Here is an 18,963-nt window from a genome sequence, read left to right as displayed (position 1 = left end):
TGCCAACTTCCAGTCAACTGAAACCTCCCCAGTTAGCCAGGACTGCTGATAAGTAATTGAAAGTGGCTTGGTGAGCACCTCTGCCAGTTCCCTCAGCACCATTGGATGGATCCCTTCTGGCCCCATACACTTGTGTGTGTTTAAGTGGTATAGCAGGTCGTTAACCATTTCTCTTTGGATTATGTAGCCTTCATTTTGCTCCCCATCCCTGTCTTCTCACTCAGGGGCTGAGTACCTGCAGCACAACTGCTCTTACCATTAGAGACTGAGGGAAAGAAGGTATTTAGTACTTCAGCCTTTCCCTCGTCCTCTGTCACTATGTTTCCCTCTGCATCCACCAGAGGGTGGAGATTTTTCTTAGCCCTTCTTTTGTTGCTGATGTGTTTATAGAAGCAATTTTTGTTCCCTTTTACAGCAGTAGCCAGATTCAGCTCTAGTGGAGCTTTGGCCCTTCTAATTTTCTCCCTGCATAACTTCAGGGCCTCCTGAGTAGCCTCCCTCTTCTTCCAAAGTTTATAAATTGTCCTTGTATTCCTGAGTTCTAGCTGAAGCTCTCTATTCAGCCAGACTGGTCTTCTTCCCTGCCAGCTTGTCTTTCGGCACATGGGGACCACCTGCACTTGCACCTCTAAGATTACCTTCTTGAAGAGAGACCAACGTTCCTGGGCCCCTGTGTCCCTCAGGACTGCCTCCCAAGGTACTCTGCCATCCAGCCTTCTAAACAAGTCAAAGTCTTCCCTTCGGAAGTCCAAAGTATCAGTTCTGCTGACTGCCTGCCTTACTTCTCCAAGAACAGAAAAGTTGATCATTTTATGATCATTATGCCCAAGGTGACCTCTGACCATCACATTGGCCACGCATCCTTCTCTGTTTGTAAACAACAGATCCAGTGGGGCTCCTTCCCTAGTTGGCTCACTGACTAGCTGTGTTAGGATGTTGTCTTGCATACACTCCAGGAGTGTCATAGATTGTTTCCTCTCTGTTGTGTTGTATTTTCAGCAGACATCTGGTGTGTTGAAGTCCACCACAAGAACAAGGGGCACTGATTGTAAGACTTCTCCCAGCTACCTGCAGAATATTTCATCTGTGTCTTCATCCTGGTTGGGTGGTCTGTAACAGACTCCCACCAGGATATCCACCTTGTTGGCCTTCCCTCTGACTCTTACCCATAAGCAGTCAACCCTATCGTCACCATCTTCAAGCTCCAAACAATCAAAACACTTCCTAACATACAGGGCTACCCCACCTCTTCTCCTTCCTTGCCTTTCCCTTCTGTAGAGTTTATAGCCAAACAAAGCAGCACTCCAGTTGTGGGAGTCATCCCAACATGTTTCTGTGATGGCAACTACGTGGTAGTTTTTCTGCTGCACAGTGGCTTCTGTCTTCTCTTGTTTGTTGCCCATGCTGTATGCATTCATATAGATGCACTTCAGCTGGGCTATTGATCCTGCCACCTTTATACAGTGAGAAGCCCTAGTTGCTTTGTGAGTATTCTCATGTGCTTCAATGATTTCTAACACATCTATAACCCTTGTGTCTTTGCTACCGCACAGCTCTCCATCCCCTACTTCTGCTGAGACAGCAGACCAAAGGGCCTCACTAGCATGCCATCCCTCAAATGTTGGGTTGCTGCCCTTGGATTTGTCTCTGCTGTGCCTGTGTTTCTCCACTTCCTCCTTCAAAGCTAGTTTAAAGCTCTCTCAACAAATCCTGCAAACTCCTGTCTAAGGATCCTTTTCCCTCTTTGAGACAGATGCATCCCATTTGTTGTCAGCAGGCCAGGTGTCATGTAAACTAACCCATGATCAAAAACCCCAAAATTCTGCTGGTGACACCAATCCCACAGCCAGGTATTGATTTGGTGGATTTTCCTATATCTTCCCTCATTGTATGCTGCAACTTGAGGGACAGAGAAGAACACTACTTGTGCTCCTGATCCCTTAACCAGTCATCCCAAGGCCCTCAAGACCCTCTTGATTTGCTTTGGATTTCCCATTGCAGTCTCATTGCTGCCTACCTGAAAAATTAGTGGAGGATAATAATCTGAGGACCTTGCCAGGGCAGGAAGTTTTCTTTTCACATCTTTAACCCTAGCCCCAGGGAGGCAGCAGACTTCCCTAAGAAGTGGGTCTGGCCTGCATGATGAACCTTCTGTTCCCTTTAGAAGGGAGTCTCCTATGACCTTGACCTGCCTTCTTTCTTCATAGCAGCTGTTTTGATGGAGCATGCAGATTGACTTGTCCGCTGCAGCACCTCCAACTTAGTTGAACCACCTTCCTCAATGTTGTTGTGTGGTTCCACTTGCAGAGCCTCATACCTGTTGTACAAGGGAACCTGGGAAGGTGGGGTAGTCACAGCAGAGACACTCCTCTTTCTGCACCAGGCAGGAACATTCTGCCATCGCCCCCTGTCCCTCAAGTCACTACATTTCACCACGCAGAGAAGAAGGTAGGGAGTCCTCTGAACTGTGTGTCTTGCCTACATGCTGGGCCCTTCTGAGGGAGGATAGGGTGTGACTCCAGTGGTCTTATTTCCTCTCATACTCCCTGATACTCCAACCTACTCACCTCCTCTCAGAGTTCTGTCACTAAGCAGAGGAGTTCCTCTACCTGGTCACACCTACCACAGCTGTGCTCACTGCTGCCATCTGGTATTGGTGTAAGAGCAGGGCACACCCTGCAGGCTGACACCTGAGTGGAAACGTCTTCCCACTGCATCTTGGTCCAGACAGCTGCATCACTTGTGGTGGGGGCTGACCTTATGGTTTTCTGCTGGGTGGATTTTTGGAAGGGCTGCAAGCTGTCCCTCTTTAAATGAAGTATGTTTACATTTTGAACGTGTTGTATAGGAACAGAGAAGAGCAAAGATTCAGCCCTTGCCTACAAAATCTGCAGCTGTAGAGTCTGGAAAACAGTGATGTTTTGCACAGCACAGTTCAGTTTAATCTCCTTAGACCTTTCTAGTCAGTTAAGACACCTCTCCATAGTTAAAAGCCACTTCAGGATAGACATAATATAAATATTAAATCATGGGGTGGGGGAGTGCAATGTACTATTACCTCAGGAGGCTACTGAGCTCTCTTTCTCCTCTCAGCTCAAGAGCTGAACAGCTCTTAAAGGTGTCTGACTTCCTAATGTAGACAGGAAATGGGTACGTAAGTGTGTTTAAATATCTCAGCCTTGGTTGGTCATGTTGCAAATATATAGCTGCCTCCACCACATTTTCACAGAAATGAGAAATGAAGAAGCCCTGATAAGTTCTAGTCAAGGTGGAGAAGCAGCTAATGCTAATGACACCAGTGTTATTTCGGTCTTGTCTATGCTTTCCAAGACCCAGGCATGAGCAGCAGCAGAACACTAATGCAGTGTGCTGGGTTTGGTGATGCTTGTGCTGAGTGGAAGAGTGCTTGCATGGCTTCTTCCTTAAATTACTTTTTCCCAATGCCTTCCAAAACTCTGTGGCTTGAGCTGCGGAGACATGTAAGAGTATATTTACTGTAACTACCCTCAAAAATTATGTGCACATATTCTAAAACATGAAAGAAACCATTTTGAATTAATGTATTACTGACAAAAGCAGGGTGAATTTTTGTCATAGCTTGGCTGCTGCTAGTGATGGAGTTTTGGCTGCTCATCCATTCTTCCCTGGAACAACAGAGAGTTTGTTTTCTGCTTTTTTTCCTGATGCAAGCTTCCAAAACTTTTATAACCTTCAGTGATGACTGCTTTGCTATGCATTTTGTTACTTTCTCTCTTATGCTCTGCAGTCTCGGGGCAAAATATTTTGTATGGTTTAAAGACTTCCAACTTTATGAAATGAGACCTTGCACTTCAAAGAAGTTGTAGAGAAACAGAGTCAGGTAGGAAACAGCTTTATCAGCTGCTTTGGAAATAGACCACATGAGGTATTTAACACCACATGGCAATGCTGCATGGTGGTGAAATACAGACAGTGAAAAGAAATACGGATTCAACCTACTAGGGAAGTGAATTACAGTAACCCAAAGCACAGACTCAGACTACAGCTTTTCTTAAAGCTTTCAGTGTCAGAGTTGAAATGGTGGTTCATGATATAGGGCTGGGGACTGCCTTGGGTTTGAGTTTTAAACCAGGTGTTTTTCCCCCTTAATGCTTTTGCTGAGCAGATTATAGACCCTGCACCCATCAATTCTGTGTCACCTGTGCTCCTCAAGTACTGCCTGCCTCTTCTGTGCCTTTCCCCATGGGCTGTTGTGGGCTGTTGCTCTGCACTATTAGGTGTTTTCTATGTCTAGCCACAAAACCGGGCATGTTTTAAAGTTGGTGAAACGTTCTTGCATAATCTTTGAAAAATACAGCAGGATAATGCCAGCAGAACCACCTTTCCATAGGCAGCTGGAGAGGCAGCACAGTATAAGGATCAGGAATTTAATTTTGATACCAGCTAATGGCATCTCCTGAGAGAAGTTTTCCAGAGAGAGGGATGGCAACTCAGGTCCTCACTGGATGTTTCTTTGGGGACTTGTGCCACTTTAGTGGCACTGATTTTAGTGAACCTGCACGTGAGAGCTCCTACGTGGTCCTTACCCACCTGGGTGAGAGAGGAGACCATCAGGATGCTGAAGAAAGTCCCTTTGCTGCACTCATTACTTTTTGGCTCACATTTCTCACAGGCAGCAGCACCATTACCTTGCAGCAGGAGGGGAGGTGTCTCCTAACTGGGGGAGCAGCAGACCTCCTTTCCAAACCCCCCAGCATTATGAGTTAATGAGCACCTGACTCCTCCCAGGTGGTAACAAGGTGGAACGCTGTGGCTGCATGCTGAGTCCTCTCTGTTCTCTGGGGCCAGCCTAGTAGTTTGGGTGATGCTTTATCTGTGCCCTATTGACCTTTTTGCTTCCTTTTTCTCTTCCAGAGAGACGGTGTTCTAGATCTCGTCCTAAGGTTGGTGTACCAAATTATTCATCTCATGTGGTGACGTGCCGGCAGCCCAGCGAGATGGCCCTGACCCCACTGACAGAGCAGGAGGGTGAGGCTTACCTGGAGAAGTGTGGTAGCATCCGTCGCCACACTGTTGCCAATGCTCACTCAGACATTCAGCTCCTGGCAATGGCCTCCATGATGCACACAGGGATGGTGATTGAGGAGTCAGACAGTACCGACAAATGCCTCCTCCTGCAGCCCAGTTTTAGCCACAGGCAGTGCTCCAGTGAGCCCAGTATCACCGATGGGCCAGGGGGAGTCAAGGCAGCAGGTAGGCAGGACACAGCAGAGCTGAACTGCATGTCTGTCAGCTAGAAGAAGTCTTGCTGAGGAGAGGAGAACTGTACGCGCTAAGCTGGACAAAGCATCATGTCATCCCTGCTAGGAAAAAAGAGAAAAATTTGAGTTATGTTCACGTCATTGAAACGGCCTTGAAGAATCTTATGGCTCTTTGGGAATACTCTCTAGATTTGTTTTTCTTACCTGTCAGGAATCATTGTTGATGGAGGTAGAAGGCTGCTCCTAAATGAGCACTGAAGGCTGCAAACATTTTGCTGTCGAACAGTCCAATCTACCTTCTGTAAGCTTTCTTCCTCTACTATTCCGAACTCTTTGGCCTGAGGTTTCCTTCTGTTTCTTTGGTATGATACAAATTAGCCTTTTTTTATTTTCTTCATCTTTCTCAGCTTTGCACTGCTTGTTTGCTCTTTGTTCCTGCAACAGAGAGCTGTGTGCTAAATGTTCTCTTTGCTTCTGGCACTAGGCTGGTGATGGCTGAAGACTGCATTTTTATCTTTTAAAGTTGTACTCAGGGATGAAACCATTTGCATCCTGCAGAAAGATCTGCTCACGTGCCTTGTGAGATAGTTCACTTTGCCTACCATGAGAATGGATGAAAAATACAAATCCAAACAAATCAGACTTTTTCCCAGGCCTGAAGAGAACTGAGTATACATGGAGTTGCAGCTGAGTACTTCATATGTACTTTTTTTGGTTCCAGTCATATGTTTGGGGCTGATGGTGAAAATTGGGTGCAAAGGAGAGGTGGATATGTAGATTTGGAGCAAAATATAGTCATGACATCTGGCATCAATTTGCTCTCAAAATTTTGGTGATGGTAGGGCTATAATGAAACGAGAAATCTAAATGGATTCCTTTGGGAAGGAGGCACTGGGCAGAGTCTGCACTTGTGCGAGAAGCAAAAAGCTGCTTCTCAGCACTGGACTGTCATGGTTCAAGATCAGGAGGTGATGAACAGGATTGCATCCTTGGGCTGCTCTGGTACTTTTAGCACTTGCAGATTTTGTGACACCAAAGATAAACAGTGGAGTATAGAAAGGAGCCCTGTCTCGGTAGTGTATTCATGAAGTGCTCCTGACCTCCATTGATATCTGACTCAGCACAGTGTTGTTTTTAAGGTAAAGCACTTTGCAGCAGTCTTGAGTTTTGTTTTGAAGATTAGGAGTGGGTTCAGTTTGCAAGTGTCTGTTTCAGGCACTACAATCTGCAGTGTCTGCTTTGTAGCATCACTTGCTGCTCAAATACTGTTTCTATGGGAACAGAACCAATCTGTTTGAGCAGTCCCCTGAGACACTCTGCTGATGTCTTGCTAAGCAGACTTACAAGTGTAATTACAAGCTTAGAGGTGAATTGAAATGCTGCCTTATATGTCAAATCCTATTAAAAATGTGGATATAACACCACTGCCACTTTAATCTAGTCCCTGTGGTACTGACTGTAAATAAGTCTGTCTTGACAAGAAAATACAAGGTTAGGATGAGCCCTCAGGATAATTTTTTCCATGCTATGACATGAACTGCAGAATTTGCGTTGCTTGTGTTGGTCATTAAACATGTTCTTCTCCACTGGTTGCACCGAGAGTACAGCTCTGACCTGTCAGGATTTGGCTTTAGTAGAATATGCAGCAAAAAGAAAGCAGATTATCATTTGGTAACAAAGCATCAAAAATACCAGCGATGAGCATAAGTCACACAGCCTTCATAAACAAGGGTGTTGCTTTGTCTCTTGTGGTTTGCAAATATTGAAAGATACTTGAAAGGGCCTGCTTTTTCTTGCAGTTACCTAAGGCACCCTAACTGTTGGGGAAATACTGAGTCTTTTGACCACCAGCTGAGCTTACATGTTGAAGAACAGAGTGCTGGCTGCCTCCTCCTTGGAGCATGCAGGGTCCAGGTAGATGTGGCTTTAAGCAGTCTTCACTTCAGATAGATTCTATGATAAATTACCCTCCAGTCCATAAATTGGACTAACCAGGTGAACTTATTTGTTGTCATTTGCTGCAGGGTGGACATATATTGTGGTGGAGCTTCAGAATCTCTGTGGTGGCAGCCAAACCTAGTAGACCATGCTGGTCTCATCTTGTGGTCCCTCCAGCGTGGGGCAGATTATGGGATCCTGCGTAAAAAGAATTTGGCTCCTTGTAGTGATTTAAAGCCTTCTCTTAGTCACAATGGGACATGTGGGGAAGTGATCACCTTGCAGCATTTCAGTTCACTTGTATGAATGTTTTTCTTCTTCCTGTTTTTCATCTAACCCATTTGCCTTCTGTGAATACCCAAACCATTTGGATTAGTGAGCAGTGCCTTCTTTTATGGTAAAAATTAGGATGATTTATTTATTTTCTGACATACTCTTGCATAATCTCTAGGGCTAATAGGAATCCATTCCAAGTTTTAACTTGCATTTCTTTTGTTTTACATGTAAGTATAATTTGAATTATTTTGATTTTGTGTCTGTTACTTTGCCAAAATTTGCACCAAGCCATTTTGAATCGTGCACTTACTTGGTTGTTTTGGTTTTTTTTTTTTAAGGAAAATTAAAGCTGGTGGCTTTAATTTCTAAACTGAAGTAAACAAAACTTGTTTTATAAACCACACTGGGGGTCTGGTCTTGAGCACCACTTTTACAGCCACAGGAGATGCACAAGCTTCTGTAAGCCCATCCATTTTACACGCAGACTGGCTCAGAAAGCTGCACCCTGCAGCTGTCATGATAGCAGTGCCATGCTGGCACCTCAGGGCCATGGGGGTGGACTTGAGGGCAGCGCTGAGGGGCCACCCTCTGCTGAGGAGGCTCTCAGCCTGCAGCAGCTCAGTCTGCTGGAAGCAAAGAATCTGTCCTTGGGCCAGAGCCTTGGCATGAGAAACATTTTCATTCTCAGGGTTCTGCTCTGAGGTTATACTTCTTCACTGTTCACCATGTCACACAGACATAACAGGGGCGCAGGGCAGGTCTATTCTGCTCTATTGGTCAATTCACTTGAGAAAACCTCCTGTAAGAGCTGTCAGAACAGGAAGAGGAGATTTCTCTCACCACCTCCCAAAGTCTGTCTGTTACCTTCTAACCAAGTAATTGCCTAGATTGAGTCACTTCCCATCACACCAAATCTGTATTTTTACTCTGTCTCCTTGTCACAGAGGCACCCCGAGGTTAATTTAAGGGACAACAGGGTCCAAAACAACTTTTATTAAACCGATGAGGAACAGGGTTTTAGCACTCCAAAAGTGACTTAAATAAAGGTTCGGATATCAGTTGTGGAAAATTATTTAGGAGCAGCAACCAATACAACAGGCAGTCCACAGAGTGCATGCACGTGGCTTCACTCAAAACAATGCCGGAGTCGCCCCTGAGTCCCGGAGAAGTACACACTCGTCTAAACACGGTGCGGGATTATTTTAAAGAGATACACGTACTCGTAGTGAGTACAGAAAGTGTGTACTCGCGATTCCGCGAGGGTAAATTTATAATACACTCGCAATCCTGTGAGAGTTAATTTACTTACACGTGCAAATGTGCACGGAATATTAGACGTGCTTATGTGGAAGCATGGGAGGAAAGTACACTTGCGATTGTGCGAGGAAATAATTTAAAGTACGTGTGCAAATGTGCACAGAAAGTTACATGTGCATATGTGCACGGAAGGAAAATACACCCGCGATTCTGCGAGGATTAATTTTACACGTGTTCATATGGAGCACGGAGAGTTATAAGTGCATATGTGCACGGAAAGTATAAATATACTCACAATTCTGCAAGAAGTTTTACTCACACCTGTGGCAGCAAGGCAAGCGCAGTGTCCATCCCAGGGAGGGGGGCTCTCGGCGGCAGCATCTTGCTCATGCTCCGAGAGACCCGTGACAATGGGCGGAGTCTCGACGAGAATCCCGTTTTTGTAATCTGATCAGACCTGACTGTAGGCATTGTGGAAACTCCTCTGCACCCCCCACACTGGCTGTGGGTGCCCCCGAAGCCTCCCAAAAACATCCCCCACCCTGGGCGTGGGCGCCTAGCTAATGGCCCTGGCCAGGGTGCTCTGGGGCCAAACAAAAGAAGCTGTTAGCCTCAAGTAGCCGGGAGAGAGGGAGATGTGCCCACTCCTCCATACTGAAGGAGGGAGGGGGAGAGAGAGGGGGTTGCATTCTGCCACACTCTTCTTCTTAAGGTAAGTGATTTATTCTTAGTACAACTGACCTTTTTCCTGACATCTCCCATAGGCAAGCAGCATGTATTTATTGCTAGCAAGCAGAGCTTTTTCATTGCCCAGATGGATGGGCAGCAATCTGGTTGTTGTTTGGTGATATTTTTGTTGTGGTGGTTGTTGTTTATTTGTTTTTGTTTGGTTGGTTTGGGTTTTTTGTGTTATTGTTTTCTGAAGAAATCCAATAGATCTTGGTGCTGGCACTGGTTGAATCAGAGGGAGCACTGCAGGGTTTGGATGTAGGGTGTTGCACTTTCTTTTTAGGTCTGAATGACAGTGGCTTCCCCTGGAAGGAATGCTCTTGATGTTTACAAACCCGAGTAAACAGACTGAAAATGCTTGGCTCTTGCAGGCAGCCTGTGTGTCCAAGAGAACAGAAATGGAGTGTCTAGTGCGGGACAGACTATGGTGTTTATGGTTTACTTACTTACGTGAACTTCTTAATTCTGCTGTAGATCTAGAGTAGCCGGTTTCCCTAGCTGGATTCCCTGTTCCTTCCCAACCTGGCTCCATCCCCATGTCAGCAACAGGTCTCCTGGGCCAGGCACACACTGTGTATTGTGTGTGAGGGTTTCCAGCAAGAGAAAGGAGAGTTAAGTTGTATAGAAACTCAGCCAAAGTTGGTGACACTGATTTGCACCCAGTTGCCAGAACCAGAACTGCATGTTTTGTGCTAAGAGCACAAGCTGCTGTTCCCTGCACTACAGGCTGCAGATGAGGCCTCGTTGTGACACTCACTCTGTGTGGGTCTTTCTCAGAAAAGGCTGAAGAAGGGTGACTTCTAAGTATCAGTGCTATACAAGCGAAAGTAAGCTCCTCTCCTCATTCACAACTGAAACTTAAAGGCAGATAAAAATCTATTTAGCCAGCAGAAGCAAATGATTATATTTTATCCACTGATTTTAGTGCAGCAGGCACCTATCCATGCCATGAGGCTGGGGCCCCTCCTCCCCAAGCCAGTCAGGCTCTTTCCATAACCCTGCGAATCTTCTAGGCAGTTTGGTCAGTGGCGTGTCTTCGATAGGCTGGAAAGGAGGCTGGGAAAATGCATCCTCCTGTTGGCCTGCCCTTTGTGGTAAGCCACCCACTCCTGATAGGAATGTGTGCTTTATATCAAGGCACAAATTTGGCATCTCAACTCCCAAAAGAGGTGGGGTACCAGGTTGCCTGCACTCCCTGGCTGCCCTCTTCCCCTGGGTCTCTGCAGAGCCTGCACCACTTCCCACATGGAACGGCCTGGCAGTGGAGCTCAGGAAAGCAGGTGAGGAAGCAAGACTTACCCTGGCATGGATGGTCCATGGAGCCCAGGTTGTTTTCCAGAGGGACATGAACTGGAAATTCAGCCCACAGCTTGTTTCTCACTCACAAACACTCCAGCTCCATTGGAAAGTCACCACACATTTTCCTCTTAATTCAAAGTGAGAAGCGTGTGGCTAGTATTAGGTATCTCCCTGGGCAAAGAGGAGATAATTATTCATCCTATTCATTTTCCAAATGTTGAATGAGGATCTAGCAGCACAACAATGGGATTTTATTACTTATTTGGAGAGAGCTTACTGTCGGCCTTGCTATCCCAACTGTGTGGGTTATACTCAACCATTATTCCCACCTTGGAGAGTAAGTACTGTGTAATTGTTCTGCTAGTTTACATCTCCCTTTTCAGGCGATGAATCCTGCCCCAAGCACTTCTCCAGGTCTAGTGAAAACTGTCCTAAGTACACAAGAAGCAGCAGTTTGGGGTGTATTAGTAGTTTGGGCTGCATTTCTCCAGTTCAAATGATAAAAAGAAATGGCAATTCCAGTGAGGAAATAAGAGAACTGAAAATTGTTGTTATTAATCAGTTTTGTATGGCCAGCACACTCTCTGGGCCACACATAACTGTGCATGTGTAGGAGGCATATCTGTGTGGGAGAATGCATAGAAGAGGGCAAGAAAGAAGAAACAGGTAAAGAAAATAGCTGAGTAGATCAATATTTTCCCAGATAATTGGTATAACAGAAGATAGGGTAGAGGTTCAATTACAGTTTGGTTATCAGATTTTTCAATGAGCAAAAGGAAAGCAAACTCCCTAAAAAACAACCTTAAAAATAAAATGGTTTGAAGGGTCTCACCTAGTCATAATCCTACCATAGTAGAGAGCAGCTTTGCAGCAGCTATAAATTGCAGCAATATTCAGGGAGTTGCTGTTTGAAGTGTTTGTCATTAGGCTTCAGACCTAACTAACACTTAGGCCAAGAGCTAGTTTGCAGTTCTTGTGGCACAATTAATATAGACTATGCAGTAACAACCTCTGTTACACTGGAAAATAGATTCAAGTCACAGAATCATTTTTTCGGATTTCAGAATTTATGAAGACAGCTGCACTGGCTCATACCCAGGAATGTTATGCAATTGCTATAATAATTAAATTTTTTTTGTTTGTTTGGTTTTTTGTTTTTTGTTGTTGTTGTTGTTACGTGAAAGCATGAGCTCCGTGAGCTCATGGGGCTCCTCTAAGAGCAGATAGGCCAGTTACAAGTTGCTCAGCGTTCAAGTCAGTACTGTACCAGGACCACCAGGAAAGTAACAGAATTTATATATATTCAATGTCATTAAATAAACCACAGCATCTGTACCATAGATCACCTACCCTGTAGGCCTCTTAGACTGATTTTTACCAGTTATTGGTGAGCAAGCCCTCTTTTCCACTCTGGGTTTTTAATCCACTTCACACTAGATGCTCATCAACTAACATGCTCGTGCGACTAACATGGTTTTTGCAACAGTAAGAAGTCCTCCCTTGTCTCCTGTGTATCTGTCTCTACCAGGCAGCTTCACTACTACAAGTGCTAAACCTGCTGTCTTTCTGCAGGCTCATCTCAAGCCAGTGAATTATCATTTATTTGCTCTGTGATTGGATGTAAGAGATGAGAGGGTGGGAGAGGCTGTTCATAAGCAGGGGACTAATGGTCCATGTGAAAAGTCCCACTCAGGTGGTATATGCACTATTTTTACAAGAAACACCCTGCTCTAATCCTCTTCTTTGTCTCCTTTGGTGAGGATGGGAGGGAGCTCCAGTATGCATTTGGAACTTTGAATCTCAGGGATTCATAATGACTCCCCTTAACAAGTTAGAGTGAGTGCTGAGGAGAGATGAGGGGATTTCTTGTGATTTTTTTTTATTTTTTTTTTTTTTTTCCCCCCCCTCAGGAGACAGTGGTGGGCAGCTGTTACATGCTGAGAATCACTGCATTTGGTAGTGCAGATAGGACTCCTCTGAGCTCTTCTGTTCAGGCTGGTGCTAGATACCATCAATTTATTTTATGGCTCTTAAATGTTAGACATCTTTCTTCCCTGAAAGCTCAGCGGCAGACTGGACACATGCTGCCCACTGCACTCATAGTCCTGGTTAAAAGTGGTGGCTCATCCTTAACAGCACTATGGCAAAAAGTGGCTGCCACCATCTAGTCATTCCTCCATCAGAGCATCCCCATGTCTTTAAAAGTCCAGCTCTTTGAAATGAAAATAAATGCCCAAGGAAATGAGGCCTGACAGCATTTGCCAAGAGCTTGCTCCTAGTTTATAGTGAGTAAGCTGGTGTGAACAAGACACCCATGCTTGTCAGCCAAACAACTGAAAAAGTCCGTCTTTAAGAGCTTATTTCTCTGACTTTCCCCAGTGCTTAATCTAATCCACTGGCTGTCTGCATCATTACTGCTGTCCTCCTTTGCTCCTGGTTTATAATGTGGAATGGAAATTGGTTAAGAGCTGCAGCCTCCCCCCACACCCCCCCCCCTTTTTTTTTTTTCCTGAGTAATTGTCATGTTTAGCTGATTCACCTGCAGAGGGAGTGATGCCTTCAGAGGGCAGCAGCAGGCCTGTGTCCACACCTCCTCTGGCTTGGCAGTGGTTATGAAGCTCTCTGTAAAACAGTGAGAATGTCCTGAGTTGGAAGCATCAAGCATCATCGAGTCCAACTCCTGTCCCTACATAGGAGAACTCCACAGCTCACACCATGTGTCTGAGGGTGTTCTCCCATCTCTTCTTGAATTCTGTCAGGCTTGGGGCTGTGACACCTCCCTGGGGAGCCTGTTCCAGTGCTCCAGCGCCCTCTGGGTGAAGAAACTTTTCCTAATGTCCAACCTGAACCTTCCCTGGCACATCTTCCTGACATTCCTTCGAGTCCCTTCAGGCACTCCTATCTGTATGGGCTGTGGAGAGGCAAGTGGAGCAGAATTAGTCTTTTGAGGGAGTGGATATGTTGTAGATGCTTCTTCCTACATTGCTCTTTTATGGTTGCCCTTAGAAGGGGAGCTGCAAATGGGCTTTTGAGAGCCGTAGAGGAAAGCAAATTTGTTCTTTGTCACTTCCCTGTCTCTTGCCCTGTTTGCAAGCTAGCCCTTCCTTCCCCTTGGCTGGCACCCCTCACCTCCTGTACCCGCTGTGTGTGCACTGGTGCACTGCAGTGCATCTAGCTCAGGAGCTCTGCCCAGTTTGTGCTATGCATAGAGATGCAAAGTGGCTCTTCAGAGCAGGAAAGCTCTGTAGCAGCAGGTAAGTTAATTTTGTCAGTGCTGGAGAGGATGTACACGGTATTACTGCAGAAAATGTGGGTTTGGGAGGAGGAGGGCAGAACCTATGGGCTTGCAAGGACTCCAGATGCTTCACACCACCACCACCTTCTGGCACTGCTTGTGGTGAAAGTAAGGTGTGCGTGCAGGAGATGAAGCTTTTGGGTTAGCAACAGGCATGCCCATACTCAGTATATCACTTAAAACTTTCCTATCCTTATCCACCTTCCTGAGACTACTAATTGGTGTTCTTTTTCTCGCTAAAGTTAATAAAGCCATGTTTACCTTGATATTGCAGATCCAGCAAAGTGTCTGTAAGTGTAACCAGTGGAAACCAATGAACAGAAGTCCATGGCTGCCCTGCAGGGCTCACTGCCAGGGTACAAATTTTCTCCAACCACAGGATGTTTCAAGGGAGTTTCAGCCGCAATGGTGTCCAAACTGGGAGACCTAAACCAGTTCAGTGTTTTTGGCTGTGCCTTTAGATCATACATATCAAATGCTACTAGCAGGTTTTGCAATCATCCTTTCATAGACAATTGTGTCAAAATGTTGGCTGAGATGTGGCTGCTGTAGCATCAAAGCAGGCTTGTATCTAACAGGCAAGGCAGCTTTTAGTGGAGGGATAGCCACCTGCAGAAGTGGGACTAATGTGGTCCTGCCATTAATGATGGAATCTTCTGCTTCAGACACAGATAATAGATGCTGAAAACTGCAGCTCTGTTACCAAGCTGCCCATCAGAAACAGTTCCGTTAAAGGCTTGATGGGGAAGGTAAATTATTTAGGTCACTGGACAGCAGGGGAGTCTGGTATGTGGAGAGGCCATCCATTGGCTTTTCAGGGGTTCATCGGGCAGCTGGATGCAAGTTTATCTTGTGACCTTGAAGGGAAGCAAGTAAATAGGATGGTTAAATTAATCGTAACATCAGCTTGCTTATCTGAAGGACAATCAATAGAGTGTAACAACATAGATAGCTGTAAGGGTTGAAGGTCACACTGCAAAGGGGAAAAACCGTTTCTGTCTTGCTTTTTATCAGAATTGCTTCTTCAGAGGTATTCCTTTCTGCACTACTTGCCATCACTCAGTGATGAGCAGTGGCATCAGGGTCCTTGTCTAAGAAACGGTGTCTGGGAAGCTGGACAGGCAAATAAATTGGTAAAGTCATCAAATGAAAGTCTGTGCAGGTAAGCATCCCTCCCTGCCCCCTGAGACACAGATTTTGTTGGTACTGAGAAATCTAAGGCTAGGGGAAAGGATAGATTTTGTATGTGTTTGTGTTACTGTATGCTCTGGGATTAACAGCAAAGGTGTGAAGGCACATCCATGTTGCCCTTCTCATGCATCAAAAGTGACAGGAACAAAGCCTGAGTTCATTCATGGCTTTTCTTTTCCAGACTAAAATGACACCACTCTTTGAAAAAGGTGGGGAGAAAGTGTGTGGTTTTGTCTGTGGAAAGCCTTGACTTGGTAAAGAAGTTCTGCCAAGGTAAAAAAAAAAGGTCTCCCTGCTAGGTGCCAGCTTGCAGGAGAGGCAGGAAGCAGCATATGATGGAAGTGTGGGACATAGCACTGCACGCACAGCAGATGTGGAGCGGTGCGGCTAGCTGAGGAGGACTGGGATGGAAGGTCTAGGCTAAAATTAGAGGTTTGTTAAGATGGGCCCCAGACAGCAGAACGCTGCAACCAAAATAAAAAATTCCACATATCAAATCTTACATGGAGTTTGAGGCCTAAATGAAAAGGAAAATCATCTCTGTGGCCTATTAAGAGAAATTTCAACAAATTAAGCAAGGATCAAACCTCTCAGTTTAGGAAATGACTTGCAAGAAAATGATCTTTTAAGATAGGGCAATTGTGGATGTCCTTAAATGAGGTTTGTGTAAAAGGTTCTCTGAAGAGACAGATGTTCACTATGAATTACGGTGGTCAAGAAGCACTGAGGGCAGGACACTTGACTGGTAATGTGCTTTGGAAGACCCAGCCATAAATTTGTTTGAAAATAATGCCCCCCACTTTTCCCCCAGAAAAAAAAAAAAGTGCACTGATAATTCAGTCAGAAGCAGCTGGAGTGGTCTGCTGTTTTTCTGTGTGAATAAGTGGATGAATGCGTGTTAGTTTGTGCTTATAGTCATGTTGGTTTACATCTTGTCTAGTCCTGGAGAAAATGATTGATGAGCTGGGTGTACTTGCCCTATTACAAATAACTTCATATTGCAAGTTAACCCTAGGAGCTTGCTACGCCAGTGTGCAGGCCAGTATGCCTTCTTGCTGAAAAGATCTAATTGCTCTATTATTATTCATCGACTTTCAGGAGTTTCATTTAATTTTGCAATAGGAATCCTAGACCAAAAGGGATGTAAAGGTATTACCCTGACAAAAGTTTTTCATTAAAGGAGGGTTGAGCAAGAGGGTGATGCCTGGCACCCCATACATGTGGGTATCTTGTATCTCTTCCTTCTTCCATTCCTTGTGGTGGCCTCTTCAAAGAGCATCAGCCCCACTTGGTGTAGTCTAATGGTGCCCTATTGAGCTATATTTTCAGAGAGCGATAAACCTTGTCCAGTGATTACAATTAAATTGAGAGAGTTTAGTTGCAAGACCTTTAAATGCACTTTGATGCTCACCAGCAGTCCATCCCTGTTATTTCAACAATGTTACTGTGGCTGTTAGAAATGAATCAAAGGGGCTTACCCTTTTTTTTAACTCTTTCTTATTTTGATAATGACATGTGAGGGTGTTGGACACACAGTTCTGGCTCAAAAACCTGGGGACAGTTGGACTGGGATGATTTTTATTAGAGTTCTTTCTTTTATATATATTCTGTATATTTATATATGACCTATTTATATTATACATTATATTACATATACTTAATACATTATATCACTATTATATCACACCACATACTCTCAACAATTTTAAAGTATTTAATTTGTATATATTTTTATTATAGACTTTTTTGTATTGAGTTTATTATTTTTATCATTACTTCATTGTCTTTATCTGAGACTGTTACAGCTGGACTGAGAATATATGAGTCCGAAGTGGGCAGAGGTTAAAATATGGCTGCTTTGCATTCACACGCAGGCTTCTATTGCTATCCGAAAGCAGTGTGCAAGGAACCAAGGAATCTCTGTCCTGCTGTTTGTTTGGTGTTTGGGTGGTCTGACCTTCCCTTTCCCAACAACACTCACTTGCCTTTCAAGATCATTGTTTTCTACACTTAAGAAGTCTAAATCCCTTCCATTTCCAGGGGATCCAAAAACACACTCTATACCTTTTTTTTTTTAAGTCCAGGTGCTGTAGCTGAAGCAAAACAAAAAAAAAAAAGCAGATCACTGAGTTGAATTTTGAATATTGATTCACTTTCTGAATTTTAACTAGAAGGATGAGGCCAGGCACATACCTATATAAAGGACTTTGTAATGAAGAAACCCCAGTGTTAGCCCAAGGGGCTTTTTCTAGGAAGTGAATCACACTGGTGGCACTTGTTTAGGTAAGTCTAAGTTAAGCATACTGTTGTATGACTTGACTTCACATGACAGCTTCACCTCATACCCTGCTGCTGTGTGAGTGGTGAGAGGAGTATCTGTTGCTAAAGAGAGAAGAGAAAACCAACAAGTAATCAATACTGATCTGTAGTAGAGGAGTTGGGACTCTGCAGAAAACAATTTTCTCTACAGATCAGGTGAAAAAAGGTAAGATTTGTGTCTTGTTGCCTTTTTTTTTTGTTTTTGTTTTTCCCAGTGTGTCAATTATCAGCTGAGTTTTGTGAAAATAAAGTTCTGTCTGGGAGGAGTAAGAAACCAAAACCACACATTTTTTGGACAGGTCATCACAGGGTTTTTAGCAAGCTATTGCTTTTGCTTTTAATAAGCTGAGAGAATGCAGTTTTTCTTCCAAAATTGTCAGTACCCAGCTGCTAAAACTGCTCCGCTTAAACCTTGGCCCCTTTGTTGTTGGGTGAGGCAAGTCTCCTGGACAAAAGCCACCAGAAAACATGCTTATGGCCTATGAATTCATTTTGCTGCATACTGGCAGATCTGGCTGAGCCAAGTCAAACCCACTGGTACCTCAGTGAGAAACTATCTGCTAAGATCTTCATGACTGTGAGCAAGACCAGGGCTTTCCCCCTGGTTCAGCACTGGGTGACTGGCTCCACAGGGGCTGTGTGCCAGCCAAAACAACCAGCCACAGTTGCATGGGAAGGCAGCTAGCTCCAGAAGGCAATGGATAGCTGACTGGGACAAAAGAGTACAAAGAAATCACTGAACTCAGGAACCTTCATGGGCTGTATTGCCTCAGAGATCAGTCAGAACACAAACTGAAAGGAAAAGAAGGCTGATTGAGGCTGGGACTGCAGCTAACAGGGAGACGTTTTACCTTCTCCTCCTCTCATGCAGTTTCAGAAATTTTCCTATTTCATATGAGTGGAAAAAGCCCAGCCAAACCCAACCTTTCAGAGCTGTGAAACCCAAGGACTTGTTTTGGTGAAACAAAGAGGTCAAAGAACATGATCAACTGAAGATAAGACAGTAAAGCAGAGCCCCAGGTTTTGAGCTCAGTCTTTATCTGCTCCATGTCCATCACAAATGGCAAGATGATACATTAATTTTTACAATATCATACAGTGATAACAACAGGCAAGAGGAAAGAGAAAAAGAACAGGAGAAACAAGGACAGTTCTGTCTGTGGTGGTTTTTTTGTTTATTTTCTTTGTAATTGTTTTTTGTGAACTGGAAAAGACTGCAGAAGTAACATGAACTCTTCACGCATTCTGAGCCCTGACACGCTCAAAGCAACTGTTAAATGGCTGTATCTGCACTCAGATGTATTTTTTTTCAAGGAGGTTACGTTTAATTGAAAAAATTTAAAACCACTGAAGGAAAAAGGCATGAAGGCTTAGAATTTCGTGTTCCAGATCACCAAGACTCTCACATCCTATAAGTTG

At 44.5% G+C, this 18,963-nt stretch overlaps 1 protein-coding gene across 1 annotated transcript in view; it reads left to right on the top strand.

Moving 5' to 3' along the window:
• PRR5L (proline rich 5 like) overlaps window positions 1–5,276 on the top strand; it is a gene marked incomplete at both ends in the record, with an annotated part of 40,179 nt that extends 34,903 nt beyond the window's left edge. Inside the window, one exon of the mRNA XM_080345595.1 lies at window positions 4,894–5,276. Within this exon, the coding sequence (XP_080201721.1) occupies window positions 4,894–5,276 (383 nt within the window). The remainder of the gene's footprint in view (window positions 1–4,893) is intronic.
• Window positions 5,277–18,963: the final 13,687 nt, after the last annotated feature.

The sequence above is a fragment of the Nesoenas mayeri genome, assembly GCF_963082525.1.
Source record: "Nesoenas mayeri genome assembly, chromosome: 5".
Classification (NCBI taxonomy): Eukaryota; Metazoa; Chordata; class Aves; order Columbiformes; family Columbidae; genus Nesoenas; species Nesoenas mayeri.
The sequence above is the reverse complement of the archived record's forward strand: the minus strand, read 5'-3'. Positions and strand labels throughout refer to the sequence as shown.